At 43.6% G+C, this 20,335-nt stretch overlaps 1 protein-coding gene across 9 annotated transcripts in view; it reads left to right on the top strand.

Moving 5' to 3' along the window:
• The window catches only part of ERI3 (ERI1 exoribonuclease family member 3), a 133,698-nt gene that overhangs the window by 2,668 nt on the left and 110,695 nt on the right, over positions 1–20,335 (top strand). For 6 of the 9 annotated variants that reach the window (XM_012775944.3, XM_012775941.3, XM_012775938.2 and 3 more), the window contains exon 3: positions 12,727–13,004. The exons of 2 other annotated variants lie outside the window; for them this stretch is intronic. In XM_012775944.3, coding sequence (XP_012631398.1) covers positions 12,750–13,004 — 255 coding nt within the window. In that variant the 5' untranslated portion in view covers positions 12,727–12,749. The remainder of the gene's footprint in view (positions 1–12,726; positions 13,005–20,335) is intronic. One more of the 9 variants, XM_075997611.1, reaches the window with a different exon arrangement.

The raw sequence follows: 20,335 nt of genomic DNA, 5'->3' as shown, positions 1-20,335 counted from the left end.
TCAAGTTCTGTCATGATTTCTTTATGGGCATCTCATAAGACCTACTTTAGGTTCAGGGTGGTTGCATGGAGCCAGAATAGTTCTTTACCCTGAGAAATACACGTCTTAAAACAATAGGAAGGGCCGGGCGCGGTGACTCATGCCTGAAGTCCTAGCTTTCTGGGAGGCCGAGGCGGGCGGATTGCTCGAGTTCAGGAGTTCGAAACCAGCCTGAGCAAGAGCGAGACCCCGTCTCTACTATAAATGGAAAGAAATTAATTGGCCAACTAAAAATATATACAAAAAATTAGCCGGACTTGGTGGCGCATGCCTGTAGTCCCAGCTACTCGGGAGGCTGAGGCAGGAGGATCTCTTGAGCCCAGGAGTTTGAGGTTGCTGTGAGCTAGGCTGACGCCACGGCACTCACTCTAGCCTGGGCAACAAAGCGAGACTCTGTCTCAAAAAAAAAAAAAAAAAAAAAAAAAACAATAGGAGGAAACATTTGACTTTTGATAGCATATTTGACCAAGGCCTTTGAGATCTTGATTTAATTTGGGTCGTTTGTCACCTTTGGGTGGTTAATCCCAACCTATCTCCATTTTACAATGATTGAGGTTAGCTAAAGAGGGGGACTCTGATATTGATATCCAGGGACTCAGAGGCTGTTTGTTCAGTAACTAAGGGCCAGGCATTTTGATGGTTCCTGGGATTGTGGTGGTGAACAAGACAGCCACTGTCCTTGACACCAAAGAGCTTACAAATTCAAAGCAGCTAGTAAAAAGGCAGGTATGATATACTCTGAGAGTGCTATAGTAAGGGAACTGTAGGTACTTTGAAAATAATCACAAGGGCCCCTAACCCTGACTTGTGGACTCAGGAAGCCTCTCAGAGGAAGTAAGCTCCTCACCTAGAATTAGATGAAGACATGAGGGACCAAGTGCCAGAACTTCACTGAGTTGAGAAAGTTTAATGTGGCTGCAATAGAGTTCAGGGGACAGGAGAATATGTAGAGATGAAGCAGGAAAGGTAAGCAGAGGCCAGAGCCTTATAAACTCTTAGGATTGGGGGGGGATAGAAAAAAGATTAGATTAGGAGTCTGCACATTTTTTCAGTAAAGGACAAGATAGTAAATATTTAGGCTTTGTGAGTCTCTGTCATGGTTACTCTGTGGTTATGCATGAAAGAAGCCATAGACGATATGAAAATGAATGAGCATGGATGTGTTCCAGTAAAACTTTATTTACAATAAAAGGTGGCAGGTGGATTTGGCCCATAGACTATATAGTTTGCTGACCTCTGGATCAGATTTAAGAATAGTAAGAAACCATAAAAAGGTTTGAAGCAGTAGATTGACATTAGATTTGTGTTTTAGGTTGGGCTCATGCCTGTAATCCTAGCACTCTGCGGAGGCTGAGGTGGGAGGATCTCTCGAGGTCAGGAGTTTGAGACCAGCCTGAGCAGAGTGAGACCCTTCTCTACTAAAAATAGAAAAAATTAGGCAGGCTTTTGGTAGTATACCCCTGTAGTCCCAGCTACTCAGGAGCTTGAGGTCGGAGGATTGCTTGAGCCCAGGACTTTGAGGTTGCTGTGAGCTAGGCTGATGCCACAGCTCTCTAGCCTGGGTGACAGAGCGAGACTCTGTCTCAAAAAAAACAAAAAAAATTGTGTTTTAGAAAGTTTGCTCTGATTTCAGTGTGAAGAATAGATTGAAGGGGACAGATAATATTGGAGGCAGAGAGACCAGTCATGAGGCTGTGGCAGTTACATGGGTAACATTTTATATTTCCTCTTTTGTGGCAATATTTTGAATCTTTGCGCATATATATATATATATATATGTTCTCTTTACTAACTTCGTGGCCATCTACTGGAGTTTATAGGATGTCTACCAAATAATCTGCTGGAAATACCTGCTCCTATTTCACAGCCTGGAAAAGATGTAGGGAGGTAAAGTTGTTATAGAATGAATTAGAAGGTTTTGGGAACTGCATTCTAATGAAGGAAGTATGGATTAATGGAGCCCTGGAAGGGATCTTGGTCTTAGGGCTTATAGCTTACTGTCCATTACTCTGAACTTCTTGAACTGTACACACAGAGGATGCCACATTTTCCTAAGCTTTCCAGGGAATTGTCCTCATTCTATATATGTCCTACTCAGTTTCTTCTTTCCTTGCTTGTAGCAGACTGATGACCTTTTCCCAGTTTTGAAAATCTCTCTCAGTTCACATATGATAGTATATGTCAGGTACGGGAACCAAATAAAGTACTGTATTTGTTGAGTGTCCAATGAATAGGTTTAAGCCAATAGTCCTGTGTTCTTTAATTTTGTCTCTTCTTTCTACAAGTCCCAGTATACTTACATTGCTGGAGGGAAGCTTATAGGTTTCTGATAACAGTGTTTATGTGACCTTGGGGAAGTGACTTACCTCTCTGAGCTTCACTTTGCTATCTGTAAAATGGAGATGATGGGACTTAATAGGGTTGGTTAAAGGATTTAATAATGTAAGTAAAGCTCTTAGAATAGTGCCTTGACAATTTTTATCACTAATAGTATTTTACACAATTAATAATTTTTTAAAAAGCAGCCCATAGTTGGGTGACTTGCCCTTTGGCTTACTATGTTTTGGGTCCTCACAATTGTCATTGTGTCCATATGATAGAAACATAGTCCCTGCCGGTGGTAGCCAGCAGACAGGAATTTACAGCTAAAGCAAGGAAGCGCTCTTTATAATGGAAAATTTTCAGACAGTAGCAGTTCCATGCAGAATCCTAGAACTTTTTTCAGGGTGGGACCTTAGTCCCAACACCATCAGTAAAGTGAATTGAGTGAGCAGCTTCCCGATAGAAATTCACCAAAGTGTGACCAGTCGTTCCTCCCTGTCTGTCTGGGGTCATTTATTAGTGTTGCCACCCCTGTGGCCCTACATCTTTGTAAAGTGCTTCTCGAATGTTTTTTATTATTTTTCACCAGCACTCTGGGAAGTGGGTCAGGTGGTCAGCATTCTTGTCCTTGCTATGCACATGAAGAAACTGAGGCCCAGGAAGGCTAAGTGAGTTGCCTGAGGTCATTCTGTGAGGTACTGTGAAAGCTAGTGCATATTTGCCTCCAGATGAAATTGTTTTAGTTTATTGCTATGATTTCTCCTACCTTCAGTGAGAGATGCATAATCATTGCAGAACTGCAGTCTAATGGATGCCTTGTCTGGGTCTACTAGGCTTGATTTGGGTCCCACTTTATCCACTTGGTTCTACTGGGTTTTAATTGATGATTGCTAGGACCAGACCTGTTGGGATGCAGATTTCCTTTGGGTCGTTGTTTTTAGCCTTTCCTCTTTGGGAACATTCCTTGGGGAGCTTTGGGTTAGGAGGGATTGCTTTGATATGTTCAAAATTGTGCCTTGTGCCCCACAGCTACAGGTAAAATCAAAAGGCAGATAATTTATGGGAGTGTCAGAGCTGGCCGCTGGCACCTCAGGAGGCCATTAGTATGCCTGTTCAGACCCTCTGTGTCCTTGCAATTGATTCCTCTTTGCATGAGCCTGATTTGGGAAGCTGTAGATCTGTGGGTAGTGATTGGATGTGACAGTCCAAACACCGGTCCCTAAATTAATCCTTTTAATAGTATTCTGGCACCAGGGCAATTCTCTCTCTCCCTCTCTCTCTCCCTCTCTCTCTCTCTCCCCCTCTCTCTCTCTCCCTCTCTCCCTCCCTCCCTCTCCCTCTTCCTTCCTCTTCCTTCCTTTCCCTCCCTCTTCCTCCCTTTCCCTCCCCCTCCCCCTCCCTTCCTCCTTTTAAGTGAGGAGGACAGAGTGGTGTAGGCTAGGAAGGATAGAAAGAGAAAGAAAAGAAGCTTTGTTCATGCTTAGGCCCTGCTCTGTTCTAGCATATTCTAATTCCAGGGCAGTTGGCATCATGACTTGGGATATATTAATGCATTCAGCAAACATTTTCTTGTACTTAACTCTGTGCCTGGTCCTGTGCTGGGAATACAGAAAATGTGATACTTGCCCTTAAGGATGTGTTTCTTAGGCTTTTAAACTCATGCACCACTTAGATTAAAAAGGCAAACAAACAAACAAATAAACAAAAAAACACCCCAAAACAAAAACTAATCTCATGCTCTTCTTTAATGCTATTTGAAATTTTAAAATGCATTGGAAGTCTGATAAAAACTAAGTCAAAGAATTATCATGCCAAATATGCTTTTTATACACACATGTACACGTATCCTATACGGCTATCTTCCATCCTTCTCCCCTAACTCCTTGAAAATTACTGGTAGTTATAAAAACAGATACTAACACCTTACAATATAGTGAGATAAAATTTATGAAATAAGAATAAATTCTGCTACTGGATCACACTGAAGCAATTAGCTTTATGATGGAGTGTCAGAGGAAGCTACTAAAATGGGGATATTTGATCTGGGTTTCAAGGAAGGAGCAATAATTTGTTAAAAAATGGAAGTGCATTCATAAACAGAGGGAGTAGCATTCACCAAGGCACAGATTTGTAAAAGGAAACATCACATTTGGGAACCTGAGTAAAAGTGATTGTATCCCTGCCTCCTACCAATTTCTCCTCTCTATATGATGGAAAGATTTGCTCCTTTGGAATTGTGTTTGAGAGGAGGCTTCAAGTTCTTGTGCTGCAGTTGTTTTAATTCAAGGCACCTCTTCCTGTTTCTGATTTTGTGCTTGGGGCTGCAATTTTTCTTTTTAAAGTATAAAAAAAGTATGAAAACAAATTGGGATGATTTGGATGCAATTATTACTTAAGGTTGAGTTCTTTTAATTAAAGTCACACTTTCCCTCAGAAGAAAAACTAAAGTTGATATGTATTGTTAGCCCTATGGCTGATGGAGGAGTCAGTCATGTGGGGAAACCTAGACCAGCAGACACGGTGGAGGAGAACAGGGCCCCAAAGAGCTAAGCACCTGTGAGCCTTAGTTTCCTTATGTATTGATAGTTGGGAGGATTAAGTGACATAAAATATGTAAATCATCAATATAGTGCCTGGCTTGTAGTGGATTTTCAGGAAATGGTGTTTCCCTTTTCTTTTATGTATTAACAATGGTGGCTCCCTTCTATTGAGCACTTACTTTTTTGCTACATTGTATGGTTGAATTGAACCCCAAAGATACAGGTGTTATTACTGTAGCTATTATTAGAAACAATTTTTGGTAGAGTCAGGATTTGAACATACGTTGGTCTAATACCAGTGGGTTACATTAGACCAGGCATCCTCAAACTACGGCCCGTGGGCCACATGCGGGTGTTTTTGCCCGTTTGTTTTTTTACTTTAAAATAAGATATGTGCAGTGTGCATAGGAATTTGTTCATAGTTTTTTTAAACTATAGTCTGGCCCTTCAACAGTCTGAGGGACAGTGAACTGGCCCCCTGTTTAAAAAGTTTGAGGACCCCTATACTAGATCATATGACTCCTTGCTTCTACACCAGTTCTCCATCTCAGAAGCATGAGTAGAGGAAGTATTTAACAATTCTGACCACATATACTCACCAGCAAATTGGTATTAATGGATCAACACCTAAATGGACATATAGGAAAAACATTTATCAGGTGTCAGGTGGGTGGGAGGGGGGACGAGGGGATGGGTATATACAAACACAATGAGTGAGATACGCAACATTTGGGGGATGGTCACGCTTGAAGCTCTGACTTGAGGGGGGAGGAAGGCATGGGCAATATACGTAACCTTAACATTTGTACCCCTATAATATGCTGAAGATAAAAAAATAAAAATAAAAAGATGATTTCCAATCCTCACATAAAAAAAAAAAAACAATTCTGGGTACCTGTCTTCTGGGGTCAGATGCTGTCTATAAGCGCAAGAGGTACTTAAAGGCATACCATACCCTGCCCTACCTCCACCTCTAGCCTATTTATAGTGTGTTAGGAAACAAGGCTTTGCCCCTCTTAGTGTGTGATGGGATTGCAATTGATTTGCAAAAAGATGTCCTCTGGCTTTGGCCCCTGGAAGCAGTTTGCCCAAACTACTGGGCATGGCTGCTGATGACAAACAGTAGGCAAATCACAAGCAATTGCCTCTTTTTAGTGCTGCCTCAGGTTGCTGAGGCAGGCCTATTGAAGGGGAGAGTGAACCTGCTGTGTACTGTGATGTTGCCATCGGAATTTGGTGTTCCTGAAGGCTTTTAGTGACTTTAGCTCTGCTAGCACTTTGGGATTAGTAGCTGCTTCTAAGTTGGGGGAGCTCTCTCTAGCCCTGCCTTGGAGCAGACGCAGCTGTAGCTACAAGCCACAGCAGTGACTGGTTGTAGAGAGGAGGTTTTTGTTGAGATGAGGAGCCAGCTTTAGGCCCACTTTGGGGCCTTCAGAAAGTCATGTAGAGGTTCGAGGGCATGTCCAGCCTTCAGCAGACTAGACAGAGCCCTCAGGCCCCTGGCCACTTCTGTGAGACTGCAGAGAAGTTTAGGGGATGAGCAGTGAGGCCTGTTCCTTGTGTTGGCACAGTGGCCTGAGACTCTGGCCTTAGCATCAGGAGTCCTGTGTTCTATTCTTAGTCTTTCTTGCTATGTGAACCTTGGGCAGTCCTTTTCTCTTTGAGGGCCTTATTTTCCCTGTCTGGTTAGACTGTTACCTCTTAGATTTTCTTTCACCTTTGACAGTGTGTAATTTTCACAGAAGGTGCTCTGGCAGTAAGGATGCATTCATTAGAGTGCAGATTATGACTTTTGAAGGCTCGCAGTTTATTTATATTTTTCCCAGACTATTTTTTAGCTGCCTGAGACAAAGCCTGTGACTGAGTAAGTTCCAGATAGGTGTTACCATGTTCTTTGTCGTCATTTCTGTGACTCAGGTGCCTGAGCACTTGTGATACTACAGGATAGATTGGGACAGGGACTTGCCTCCAGACTGGGAACTAAGGAAACTATGGCTGTAGTGGTCCCAGGTGTTTCTAGTCAGCTGGACTCAGAACCTGCTTCCGGTACCTTGGAGTTTCTGGGGAATGTTCCCTTGCCTCGCAGTCTGCCTTTTAATGGAATAGATTGAATCCAGGGATGGTTCATACCCATACCCTCCCAGGGGGTCCACGCATATGTGGCTGGGAGGTGGAGTGGGAGTAGAACACCTGTTTCATATGAGCCCTCTTCTTTTCCCATCACTGAGGCTCCCCTAGCTTGCGTATGTGGAAGTTAAAGCATGACCCCCTCCCTCCACACTCCCTTCCCCCAGTAATGGAGGCTATAAAATGTCTATTTACCCAAGACACCAGAACGACTCCTCTGTGGTTCCACTAATCTGGTGATTTGGTGCTTCTTTGGTCTCTCAGGTAAATACAGATTGAGTCTTTTTATAAAGGCATATTATTTCCCTCATTAAATGTGTGTTTTGGCACATGTGTTATTTACCTGATAGACAGTAATGGCTGCAGAGGAGCCATTGGTGTCTGTTGTGTAAATACTCTGCACAGAGACCGTCCTCCAGGGGCTGTGGCGAAGGCCTGTTTCTCCAAATTGGGCTGGCCTCGTGGCAGTCCCTATTTATCCCTCCCCTGTCCCCACTGGGGGGCTGATCCCTTCATTTTGAGGAGAGAATCATTCATTTTCTTCCTTGCCACAGACTGCTTATTACCTTTAATTTGCTAGAAGGAAAAGGATGTCTGAGAATAAATGTGTAAATCTTGGTCTCCGATGAAAGATAGTTTGCAGAAACACGCAGAGTCATAAACTGTTTCTTTTGAGTTCTGGTCCCAGTTGATGTTATAAACTATAGACTTATATTCTACAAACCTGTGACTAAAGTATAAAGACATCAATAGCAAGGAGAAATCCCTAAGATGCCAAGGGGTACAGGGCAGGTGGGCTGCTGCTTATGGTGGCTACAGGGATGGTGCATGAGAAGGCCCTATGGTGGCAGGAGTGCCAGTCAGGGGCACTGAGTGGGCACTCTTCTGGTAGAGACTCAGCTAGATAGAGAGAATCTATTTGGGCTTACAGATGCTTTGAGGGCTGGCTTTGGCTCACTTCCCTGCCAGAGAAGAGCATGCAGCCTACCTATCTTCTCTGGACACGACAGGGAGATCTCTCCCTCACGTACTGTCTGTTCTCTGTTTCTTAATTTTTTTAAACCATGTTGCACCTGGATTTTTAAAAATTTTAAAAATATTTGAAACCGTCCTAATTTACATAAAAGTTGGAAGTTCAGTACAAAGAATTTTTTCTCTGAACCATTTGATGATTAAGTTGCTGACCTATCTATTTTTTTTTTTTTTTTTTTTTTTTTTTTTTTAGTAGAGACGGGATCTAGCTCTTGTGCAGGCTGATCTCAAACTCTTGAGCTCAAATGATTCATCTGCCTTGGCCTCTCAGAGTGCTGGATTACAGGCGTGAGCCACCGTGCCTGGCCTGGTGATGTTCATTTTGATCACTTGATTAAGGTGATGTTTGCCAGGCTTCTCCATTATAAAATTACTCCTTCTGAGGCCGGGCGCGGTGGCTCACGCCTGTAATCCTAGCTCTCTGGGAGGCCGAGGCGGGTGGATTGCTCAAGGTCAGGAGTTCGAAACCAGCCTGAACAAGAGCGAGACCCCTTCTCTACTATAAATAGAAAGAAATTAATTGACTAATATATATAGAAAAAAAAATTAGCCGGGCATGGTGGCGCATGCCTGTAGTCCCAGCTACTCGGGAGGCTGAGGCAGCAGGATCGCTTGAGCCCAGGAGTTTGAGGTTGCTGTGAGCTAGGCTGACGCCACGGCACTCACTCTAGCCTAGGCAACAAAGCGAGACTGAGTCTCAAAAAAAAAAAAAAATAAATAAAATAAAATAAAATAAAATTACTCCTTCTGTAGTTAATAAGTATTTTGTGGGGAGATACTTTGAAACTATGTAAATATTCTCATCAAACTTTAATTAAATTAATTTATATCTTTATAGAACATGGTTTTCTATTTTATTCAATGCATTATAATCTATTACTACCCTTGTTTATTGGCCACCTTCATGGACCTTCTGTGTCCTTTGATATATTCCCATCATTCTTTGGGCATTTCCTTGCTTTCTGATACAAGATGTTCCAGGCTGATGTTGTACTTCTTTCCACAGCCCTGGAATCAGTCATTTCTCCAAGGAGCTCTATTTCTTTTAGTGGAGAATGGTATTTAGAAGGCAACTGGGTGCTAGGTATGCTTATTGATTGCTATTGAGTGTTGCTGCTCCCTGGCCCTTCTTTAGATAGAGCTGGAAAATAAATATGCATGTATATATATATTTGTGTGTGTATGTATATTTGTGCTCACATTTACATCTAGGTTTATATATCTATGTCTATATCAGAAACCCTGAGTTCATACTCTTCCTGCGAATTCCAATCCAACAACACAGATTTTCTCTTTCCATATTTTAACTTCTTTCTTTAACAGTGAGAAACCTGGCTCCCAATATCTTTAATATATGCACTTCTTTGATCAATCCCTCTGAATGTGACTAATTTCCCATTGCTGTCACTGCCTTTTACCCTTCATGAGTACCTCTTTTACCCTGCCTATGACTCCCTTCATCAGACTGCCTCTGACATGGATGCTGTCCACACCTCCTCTTGGCTTCAACATGCTACACCATCCCTTCCTCATTCCATGTGAATGCCTTCACCCTGCCTGGGCTCTGGCTCTCCTCCGAGACCCCTCTGGCTCACCTCACTCCAACTAGTATAGATACCTGCCTTCCTCTGCTGCACATAATGGCTTTAGGGTTGAGTTTTTCAGGAAGGGAAGAGGAGGAGCTACTCTGTGTCTTGTTTGAGTTGAACTTGGTTGTTAGAAGTAAGGGAAGTGTGGAATCCAGTGACTGTGGACATGTGGAGGCCTGGCCTCCTAATATCTACTCTGGAGACCTAATATCTGGCCTCCTGGCCTCCTAATATCTACTCTGGAGACCTTCTATAAGAGAAGCTTTTTGATGTGGGTGAAATCCAGTGAGAAAGCAAGGCCCGCAGGCAAGAGAACCATTGGCCATCAGTGTGTTGTCCATGGGAGGGAATAGGGTATGCTCTATGTAAAGTCTAGAGCGTTTTAGAGATGGAGGAGACATCAATGTTACTCTCTAAGGCTGCCTTATGCACTAATTGTATTTACAGGCCCAGAGAATGGGAATCCAGACTTGGCCAAGTGGGCAAAGCCCAGTATGATAGTAGTAGTAATAATGGTAGGCTAATATTTATGGAGCCCTTATGTGCCAGATACTGCTCTTAGTGCTTTATATGTGTTGTCTCATTTTATTCTCACTAATGCGGTAGGTGCTATTATTACTGTCATTTTATAGGTGAGGAATTAAAGAACAGAGCTTGCCCAAGATGCCATGGCTAATAAGTGGCAAAGCCAGGATTCAAACCTGGAACCCCTCCTTAATCATGATGCTTAATTGCCTGTAGTATTTGACAAACAGGGTCTGGTTGCCTATATTGTGCATACTGTATACACATTGGAGAACTTTAAGACTTTAAAGTCTTTATGCATGGCCTGACTTCATGGGGTTAGAGGAGTTCTAAGGCCTTAAGGGACTTTGTTTTTTTGTTTATTTATTTTTTAAAATAACAGTATATATATATATATATATTTTTTTTTTTTTTAAGCGTATTAGGGGGGTACAAAGTGTTAAGGTTACATATATTGCCCATGTACCCCTCCCCCCTCAAGTAAGAGCTTCAAGCATATCCATCCCCCAAACATTGCACATCTTACTCGTTGTAGTTGTATATACCCATCCCTTAAGGGACTTTGGATCCAAACTAGAATGGGTGATTTGAGCAGACTGGTGTCTCCCATCTCAATGAGGCTTCGAGTACTATTCAGGAGTGGGTGTTGAAAGAGTTATTTTGGCTCTGGCTTTCAAAGGGATATTGGCTTCTTTGCCTTCCTTTTTTTTTTTTTTTTTGAGACAGAGTCTCACTTTGTTGCCCAGGCTAGAGTACCATAGCGTCAGCCTAGCTCACAGCAACTTCAAACTCTTGGGCTCAAGCAGTCCTTCTGCCTCAGCCTCCTGAGTAGCTGGGACTACCGGCATGTGCCACCATGCCCAGCAAATTTTTTCTATAAATATATATATTTATATTTAGTTGGCCAATTAATTTCTTTCTATTTTTAGTAGAGACGGGGTCTTGCTCTTGCTCAGGCTGGTTTTGAACTCCTGACCTTGAGCAATCCTCCCGCCTGGGCCTCCCAGAGAGCTAGGAGTACAGGTGTGAGCCACCACGCCTGGCCTCTTCTTTGCCTTTCTAAGGGATTTCATAGTGAAACTCAAGCCAGCCGGAGTAGTTTTGGCTGCATTTTTGGTGGGGCTATACAGCAATGGTGAAAACAAGTGCTTTACCTATACAGGATCCATGAAGACCTTGAGATAATATTTTTTAGTCTTAGCTCCACTGAATCTCCCTGAAATCTCACTATAGGGATAGTAAAATTGAAGACCTACACTAGCATATATCCTAATATGCAGGCAAGCTATTGTAGCTCATTCAGCGAGTAAGGACAGAGGTTAAAAGAAAAGTAATACTTGGCGTTGTCCATTTCCTCTCAGGTAGTAGGGGCCTCATTGCCTCTGAGTATGCTCTGGACTTCACAGGGTGCTATCCCTCTGCCCTACATGGAGGGAGCCAGGTGTCCACTTGCAGCCATTCAGAGGCAAGCCCTTTGTTGGAATGGGGCTTCAGAAAGTGTAAAGTGTGGCCATTTCTGTATTGTGAGATTTCTTTACTTGAGGATTAAAGTTGAGGGAAATTTGAATGTTGGGTATAACAGGGGGAAAGACACAAAATTTCTGCTTTGTTCTTATTTTTTTTAAGGAAGTTTGAGTTATTTGTGAGTAAAGCTATAGGCTTTGATTTTTATATTTAGTTAGCCCTCTGAGGAGCAGGCATTCTGCAAATTTAAAGGGAAAACTTAAAGGAAAAGTGATTCAATTTTTTTTTTTGCACATGTTCACTTAGAAAACTTTACTAGAGTTTTAGCAATGCTCCCATTACTGCCACATCTGGGTTTTCTTTTTCTTCCCTATTTAAAAGTCCTGCAGTCATTCAAGGGCCTCTAGTAGAGAGTGAGTCTAAAGGCAGAAAATGAGAAGGCCTAAGGCTGTTGCCAGCTGTGCTCTCCAGGCAGTGTTCATTCCCCCAGGGTGCCACTTACTGTTGTGGGGGCTGGGAACCAACAGAATGTCTTCAGCAAACTCCTCTGTGATTGGCTTTGTTTGCTTTCACCTTGGGAGAAGGGAGCAGGGAATGTGGAGATGTCAAGAATCAGACAGGAAAGCTAGAAGCAAATGGCTCCTAATGGAGCTGAGGAGAGAGCCTAGGACATTTTCTGCTGTGTTTCTCCGTCTACTTAGCTCCTAGGACTGATTGTGCAACGGGGTCACCTCATATTACTTTGGGACCCAAAGCTTTAATGTTAACTGTTGCCACCTGAAAAGTGACCGCAAAATTTTTCTTGCTTCTCTCTTTTGAACTTTAAGATGAAGGCCAGTGTTGTATGTTGTTTTGAGAATGGTCCGGGAGACTCAGAGCTGTAATAATGCTGCAGGTGCTGGTATTAGGGTCTTGAACTTTAGTAAGGAATGCTGTGATTTAGAAAAGGGGCCCAGAAACACTGGGGAGTGGCTCATGTTGTGTGGATATTCCTGAAGACTAGATGGAACAGGACCACAGCGGGAGGGGAGTAACCCAGGCTCTCTGTTCTTTTTTTTTTTTTTTTTTTTTAACTTTCCTCCCCTAAGTTTTAGATGCTTCTGGATGTTCAATGCTAGCACCTTTACAGACTGGAGCAGCTCGATTTTCTTCGTATTTACTTTCAAGAGCAAGAAAAGTGCTGGGCTCCCACTTATTTTCTCCCTGTGGTGTTCCGGAGTTCTGCTCCATATCCACCAGAAAGCTGGCGGCCCACGGCTTTGGCGCATCCATGGCGGCAATGGTGTCCTTCCCTCCCCAGAGGTATCACTACTTTTTAGTGCTGGACTTTGAGGCTACGTGCGACAAGCCACAGATTCATCCTCAGGTAACTGTTGCATCATTGCTTTAGAAAAGGTGGGGTGGGCAAGGAGGGAGGGAGGATAGTCTTGCTTCCTGGGACCCAAAGGAGCTTTATCACATTGTCTTGGCTTTTAGCTACTCATTTGGAGTTCCTGCCTAGGAAGCAGGACTTGGTTCAGGTTTGCTAGGGTAAGGTAGACCTGAGAAGTCTCTGGGGAAATGGAGCACACTGTTTCTCTGTGGTCTCAACTTTTGGGAATCAAAATATTTCCTTCTCTCCCATCCTTCCTCTCTCCATTCTCTTCCCTCCTCTCTTATCCTGTCACTGCCACTTATTCTTTTAAGGAGCACTGTGGTAGCCAGCCTCTAAAATGACCTCAGTAATCCTTACCTCCTGGTATTCACATGCTTGTAGTTCGCTTCCCACACTGAATCAGAGATAGCTCTGTTTAACTAATGGAATATAGTGGAAGAGACAATGTGTGACTTCTAGGGCTAAGTTATGAAAAGGTATTGCAGTCTGCCCTGCTCTTTTGGATCACTTGCTCTGGGGGAAGCCAGCTGCCATGCTGCAAGTGCACTCGTGCAGTCCTGTGGAGAGGCACGTGTGTCTGAGGAACTGAGGCTCTTAGCCAAAAGCTAGTACCAACTTGCCAGTCATGTGAATGAGCTATCTTGGAAGTGAATCCACCAGCCCCAGTCAGGCCTTCAGATGACTGCAGCCCCAGTGGACATCTGACTTCAACCTGAGGAGAGACCCTCACCCAGACCAACCAGCCAAGCCACTCCCAAATGCCTGACTCACAAGAACTGTGAGAGATAACAAATGATTATTGATGTTTTAAACCACAAGTTTTGGGATGATTTGTTATGCCACATTAGATAACCTGAAGAAGTACCATTGTTGGTCTGTTAGAAAGGACAATTTGTTTGCTTGCTTATTTTCCTCAATCACCAGTTACGTTCAGAGACCTTTCTACCTAGCAGCAGAAAGGCACCTGTGCTAGGTGACATCAAAGTGCTTAATGTTTGCTTTAAGGCAATGGTTGGGGGCTGCTGTGGCAGTTCACTGTAGTGCTGATGCCTCAGGTATGCCTGGCTCTAGGACTGCAACTCTTCCCTCAGGGCTAGATTACAGAGTGAGAAATTTTGTGATGCATAGACTTGTTCCTCTGGGAGCAGCATTCAGTATTAAGCAGAAGGGAAGAAGAAGACTTCAGCATAGAGCAATCGGGAGGTGGGGATGAGTGGGCTCCATTCAGAGATAAACTGGGTTCATTTCTCATGGTTGTTTTTTTTTTCAGGAAAGTGTCTGTCTTTAGAATGGTAGATTATTTTACATAATGACTCCACAACTTCTTTAGTTTCCCCTTTCTCCTCTTCTTTTTCCTAGTCTCCCTTAAAGCAGTGGTCTGCCTTTGGGGCATTGGAATAAGGCCTACTAAGGCCTAGGAAGACTGGGGTTGGGTAAAAAGAATGTCCTAAGGGAAGGAACTTTGGATGAATGGGGGTGCAGCTTGGGAGCTACCCATGCCACACTTAGTTTCTCTGCCTCTTGTTCCTGCCTGTGCTGTAGAGTCTTCTCTGCCTCCCCAAACTACTGGCGTTTCTCTGGCATAGTGGGGATGCCCGAGTGGTGGGTTGGGAATCAGAGATCCATATCCTAATATACCATATTATTTCCCTACTGATGTAGGTTTCAGTCACTGAGTAAGCCCTAGTGGGACATGAGACTAAAATCTAACATATTTCTATTGCATATGATTCATTCCTCTTCTGAATCCCCATAATTGCTTGGCAACTCCATTATGGCATTTACTGCTTTTTCCTTCCTGGCATATGCTTGTGTATGTGTATTTCTTACTTTTCAGTTAGAGTATAAGCTCAGATAATTATGTAGCTCTGTTCTCATGTCCTGCAGAGGGTCCTGCCAATGTTCCTGAAGGTGAAGCCTGATTTGTGTCTCAATTTGGTCGGACAGTGTCACCTTTCATCTCTTTTTCAAGGGCATTGTTTTTCTTTATGTATTTATTTATCACAGTGCTGAAGACGTAAGGAGTACAAATTAAAATCACTTGTATCACCAACTTTCTTCCCAGACTTAGGCACAAAGGCCCTCCAGACCCAGGCTGAGTTAGGATTTCATGCTGTTTACCAGGATCTGGGCCTGATTATAGATTATCTTCAGAATCAATGAACCCTGATGATGTGATTCCAAGGGCACTTAAGGAATTGGCTGCCCTGGTTCATTATTAGCCAAGCATTAGCTGTTGCTTTAGAGAACTCAGGAAGAAGCATTTGCTGTCTTGCTTATCTTTAAAAGGAGAATACGAATGATCTTGGAAATTATAGACCCGTTAGTTTACTGTGATTCTAGAGAAGATACTTGACCTGATAGTCAGATAATCAATCAGCAAACAGCTAGGAGAGCGTGGGGTACTGAGTAATAACTTACATGGGTTTGTGAAGAAGAGCAAATCCTGTCAGATCAATCTAACTTCTTGCTGTGACATTGTGATGGATTTGAGTGGATCTAGGGCAAGTGATAAATGTAATGCATCTCGACTTCATTAAGCCTCTACAGTGCTATGATCAACAGGTGGGAAGGTGAGTTTGGGGCCAGATATCTGTGTTGGACTACCCATCAGCCCACCCTCAAGAAAGAGGTGGGCAGCTTGAGACTTGTTGTTAGTGGCAACTCAAAGTCTCCCTTTTTTGGAGGGGGGGATTCAGAGGAAGCTTAGAAGATGGATTGGAGACCTTGGTTCCAGATAGAATAGCATTCTTCCATTGAGGTCGTTGTAGATTGGGCTCTCATTAGAGCCACTGTGCTTTTTAGGCCTTCTGGTAAACAAGAGAAGTGGAGAAATTGGAAAGGCACAGGATAAGAAGAAAAAAACCATTAGAGGCACAAAAATGGGCTTAGTAAGAAAGAAAAGGAATTGAATATAGTTTTCGTGACAATTTCTTGTCCAGACTAAATAAATTCATCATGTGGGGAGTAGTTGTTCCAGGGAGTATGATATTAGCTCATTCTTCTTTTCAATAAGGACAAAAAAAGAATTGAATTTAAATGGAAGCAGGAAAGGTTGAGATTTGGCATGAGAGTGAACTTCCAGAAGAGACAGTAAAAGGATTAGAAAAAGGTGTACAAGTTAAATTAGCCTTCCCTTGTACTCTTTTGGGATGGCTTGATGGCTGTGCACTTGACCGAGGTTCTTTTTTTTTCTTTTTTTTTTTTTTTTTTTTTTTTTCACAGCTCTTGACCGAGGTTCTTTATGGGTAGGGTCTGCATGTGTCCTGGGGGTGGGGTTGGGGTTGTGAATGAGAACCACCCCAGCTCTCCTGACTAGTTCCCAGGAACTATCAATACCCAAGACCTCTGTGTGGCACACTTCTGGTTCTTATGAGAATGTTTCATACCCCTTGAGTGTACAGTAGGCAGAAACAGTTTGGGGCTAGGGCCTTTTTGGAGCCTCATTTCTCTCTTGTCTCAGGATTTCAGAAGTCCTTGAGTCAGCTTATTGGGACTGTCCTAAAGGAATGAAAAACTAACAGGTGTAAGCTCTGTTGTACTTGGGTGAGTAACAATATTGGTTGTAAACATAGTAAAATGTGGTATTTTCCATTTGTCATCATTTTACTGTTTATTTTTATACTTTGTTCAGCTAGGTGAAACTAGAGTGGTCGGTTTGACAGTAATAGGCTTTCGTGTTCTGGTTTTTGCACTCATTTGTTTTACATGTTTCTATTCAGACTAACATGATAGGTATTGGTTGAATAGCTGACTTTTTTTCATTCGAAAACATTTTTTCACTTAAACATTAATTTAGATGATTTAAAATGTTTTAGAGGTTCTGAATTTTAGGAACGTGGTTCCTTTCTTGTTTTAGAAATTGTTTCCTGATATAGAAGTAGATTTTTATCTGATTTAGGAGAATTGTGGCTCCTTTGTCCTCGCTTGCAGGAGTTCACGTTGCTCATTTTGGTGTGGATGTGCATCGGATGATGGTTGTTTTGACCCTGAGGCCCAGAGAGCAGCCTGAAAGCTTTGGTGGGATCTTTAATTGTGCATCTTTAACCTTGGGGCAAGTTCTTTCACCACCTCAGTGTTCAAAGGAGACCAAAGCAAATGTAAGTGAGGAAAATGAGGTATAGGCCACAGCACGAGGGGAGGAGGAAGTAACCTCAGCTGTCTGGATGGCCAGGGAGGGAGGGGGCAGCCAAGCTCTCTGCATCTGGGGAGCTGCCGTCCTGCTGCTGCCTACCCTTCCTCCCCAGGTTCTCTGCCCATCCATCAGGCTCCTGGGTAGCCTTTTTCTCACTGCTCTGCAGCAGCCCTGCCGACTATTTGCCTTCTCATCTGTATTCAAGTGCCCATAACTTTGGAGAAAAATGACCTTTGGGGTTGAGGTTTTCTAGTGTTTGGTCTTTGTCCACAGGGGCTTTTTTTTTTTTTTTCTTTTCATGGAAACCTTGAAGAGACTCCATCTGCATTTTGAGTTAGAACTATGAGTAAAGGAGTTTCTCTTTTATAGAAAATTGTCCAGATGCTGGGTTATTTTTGAAGGGTAGGGTGGGGGGAGGGTTGATGGTGACAGAAGAGAAGGAATAATACAGAAGAGAGGCATTTGGAAGATTTTAGCATGACCTAGAGCTGGCACATCATTATTAGTCTTGTGTGAAAGAGACATTTTGGAAAACTTTACAGGAAATTGGATAAGATCTCTACAAAGCAAACTATATTGATTCCTTTCTCCTCTGTTCAAGGCTGAAAGGCAGGAATCCCCTTGACTCCCCCTACTCCCCATTACTCTTTGCTCCATATTTAGCTTCTTTCCTTCTCTCTGTTCTTGGCTCCTATAGTCTCCAAGTGGACAGGAAGGCAGTTGCCTAGAGAAAGAAGATACCCTTCCCTCCCCATTTGCTTGTCTTGGTTGCAGCTCCTCCAAGTGGGAGGAGTTGGGCCTGGCCTTTTAGCCTGAGAGCCTAGTCATTGGGTTGTGGTCCCTCTGCCTGTGGCCCCAGTCAGCGTATGCTTTTTTTCTGTACAGACAGGCGAAGGCACTGATGCTATTCTTCTAAACTGGGAAATGAAATGCAAAACCGACGTTAATGTAACATTATGGTTGAGATTAAATGCACCGAAATCAGGAAATTCAAAGTTATGCTTCCCACAGCAACTATAACTCAGCCTCATCTGGCGTGTGTAGTATTTTGTGTTAGTGTGGATGGTGTTATATGTTAAGACATTAAAGTTAACACCATAAGCAGAGCACAAAATGCTTGAGGGGGCTGAGTTATGACGACTATGTGAGCCGTAAGTGTTCTTGCACAGGCTCCTGACTCCTGGAATAATTTTCCCCCTGCCCATCAGACCAATTATTGCCTTTCTTTTTAGTTATATCTCTGCTTTAACACATCTCTTCTTTCAGGGTCACTATAAATGAATTCCTCTATTGGTGGCCAGGGGTGGTGATGGGAATGGGGCAGCCCACTAGGCCCTTTTGTCCTTTTCGTGTCTGCCTCCATAAATGTGGTGCTCCCCCCACCCCCTTTAAAGCCGTCTTCCTCCACAGGCTGCTGCTTCCTGGTGGTCCCTCACAGGGGCAGGCCTCCCCCTGACTCTCTCCGTGGCTTCTCACTAGTGCTCCTTGAATGGGAACAAGCGTTTGCTGTGTCCGGGTCTTGGCCATAGCATAACTTCACCTGAAAGCCGAAGGGTCCTTCTTTATTTGGAGCAGACATAGCAATGTAGAAGTAAAATATACATCTTGGGGAATGGAGCACTGATGCATGGTGGCGCTGCCTTGTGTGTTTGGCATAGCAGAGACACAATCGAAGTGGGTTTATTTGCTCTATTCAGACTGCTTCTCCACCTTCCCCAGGGTTTATACCTTTAAGCTGCCATGGTGTGTAGTTAGACTATGGAGTTGCCTGGAGGTGGGGCCAGGAACTTTCCTTGGGGAGCACTGGGTCACTGGTAACAAAATCACTGCATAATTTAGTGCAAATCAGGAAACAGCCCCCCCACCCCCAGCCTCTTATTATCCTGGTGGCCTCCCCAGAGCTGAGACAGCTGTTGGAATGCAGATTTTTTTTAGGCACTGGGCTAAGGTTGTTGGTGGGGAAGAGCTCTAAAGAATAAAGCCATTGATAAATGGTGAATGAAATCAGGGACTGTAAAATAACAGTGACACTGAGCCGCATTTTAAAGTTTTTGTTGGACATGACAAAACCAACTAAGTCAGCAAAGGAATGGGGAGGACCTCATTGTAACCACCTTCGAGGCCATGGAAAGGCCTCTTTTTACTCTTTGGATAGCAACTTTAAGCTCTGTGTTAGATGCTGGACATCTGAAGATGAGTAAGAAATGGCCCCTACCCTCAAGGAGCTCATAGTTGAGGAGGGCAACTGTACGCATGACAAATCTTTGGCAGTATGATAACTACCATTATGTAGGTAGGTACCTGGCATGGCAAAGGCACAAAGGATGGGAGAGACCAATGCTGCTCATGTGATGGGGGAGGGGTTGCATAGTCTGTGCAGTTAAGAAATTTAGGATGATGGAGAGGCCTCTCAGAACTGTTACAGTAGGGATAAAAGAGGGGGCTCACAGAGTAAGTCAGGATGGCCTAAGTCTGAAAAACTGACCTCGATTGCAGGCTCATTTGTGGGACAGTTGAAAATGAGGGAGAGGGAGAATGAAGACTTTGAACCTGGCAAATATTTCACCATTCAGCTAGTTGGACTATCTGTATTAGTTATGTGCTATTTCTCACACTCAGGCCAGATGGTCTTATTGGGATGCTGTAAGTGAGTTCAAAGGCTCGAAGAGGCTTAAGAGCATTTCAGCCAGTAATGTGTGGGCAAAAAGGTGAGGGTCAAAGTGGAAATATGTGAGCTGAGGCTCTGCGGCATTGTCAGGGAGGCCAACCTGCTACCTCAGCTGTCATTGAAGGTGGCAGTTAGAAGGGTGGACTGCTAGGGCTCTAGGGAGAAGCAAGGGTTGGAGAATGACATGACACCCCCACACCAAAAAAAAGTTATTGGGAGTTTGGATCTGGATCTGCTAGAACCCACGTTTAATAGACCAGGGAGATTTAGACCCTTCAAACAGATAAATGGCTGGCTGGCTGAGAGAAGTGTGGAAGGAAGGATTAATGGAGAGGCAGAGAGTCCGGGTGACAAGAGAAGACTGGCAAAAGCAGAGGTGATTGCAGGTGTTGGGGTGGAGGCTGAGCTCCCTCTGAGCAGCAGCAACAGGGACAGCTGTAGGAAGAAAGCCAGCAGGCCACACAAGGGTGGTGGGAGGTGAAATCCAAGGGAATGTTTAGGCTCAGTCCATAGGCTTCC

This window comes from Microcebus murinus, chromosome 2 (genome assembly GCF_040939455.1).
Source record: "Microcebus murinus isolate Inina chromosome 2, M.murinus_Inina_mat1.0, whole genome shotgun sequence".
NCBI lineage: Eukaryota > Metazoa > Chordata > Mammalia > Primates > Cheirogaleidae > Microcebus > Microcebus murinus.
Note: the sequence above shows the minus strand (reverse complement) of the source record. Positions and strands in the feature narration are given on the sequence as shown.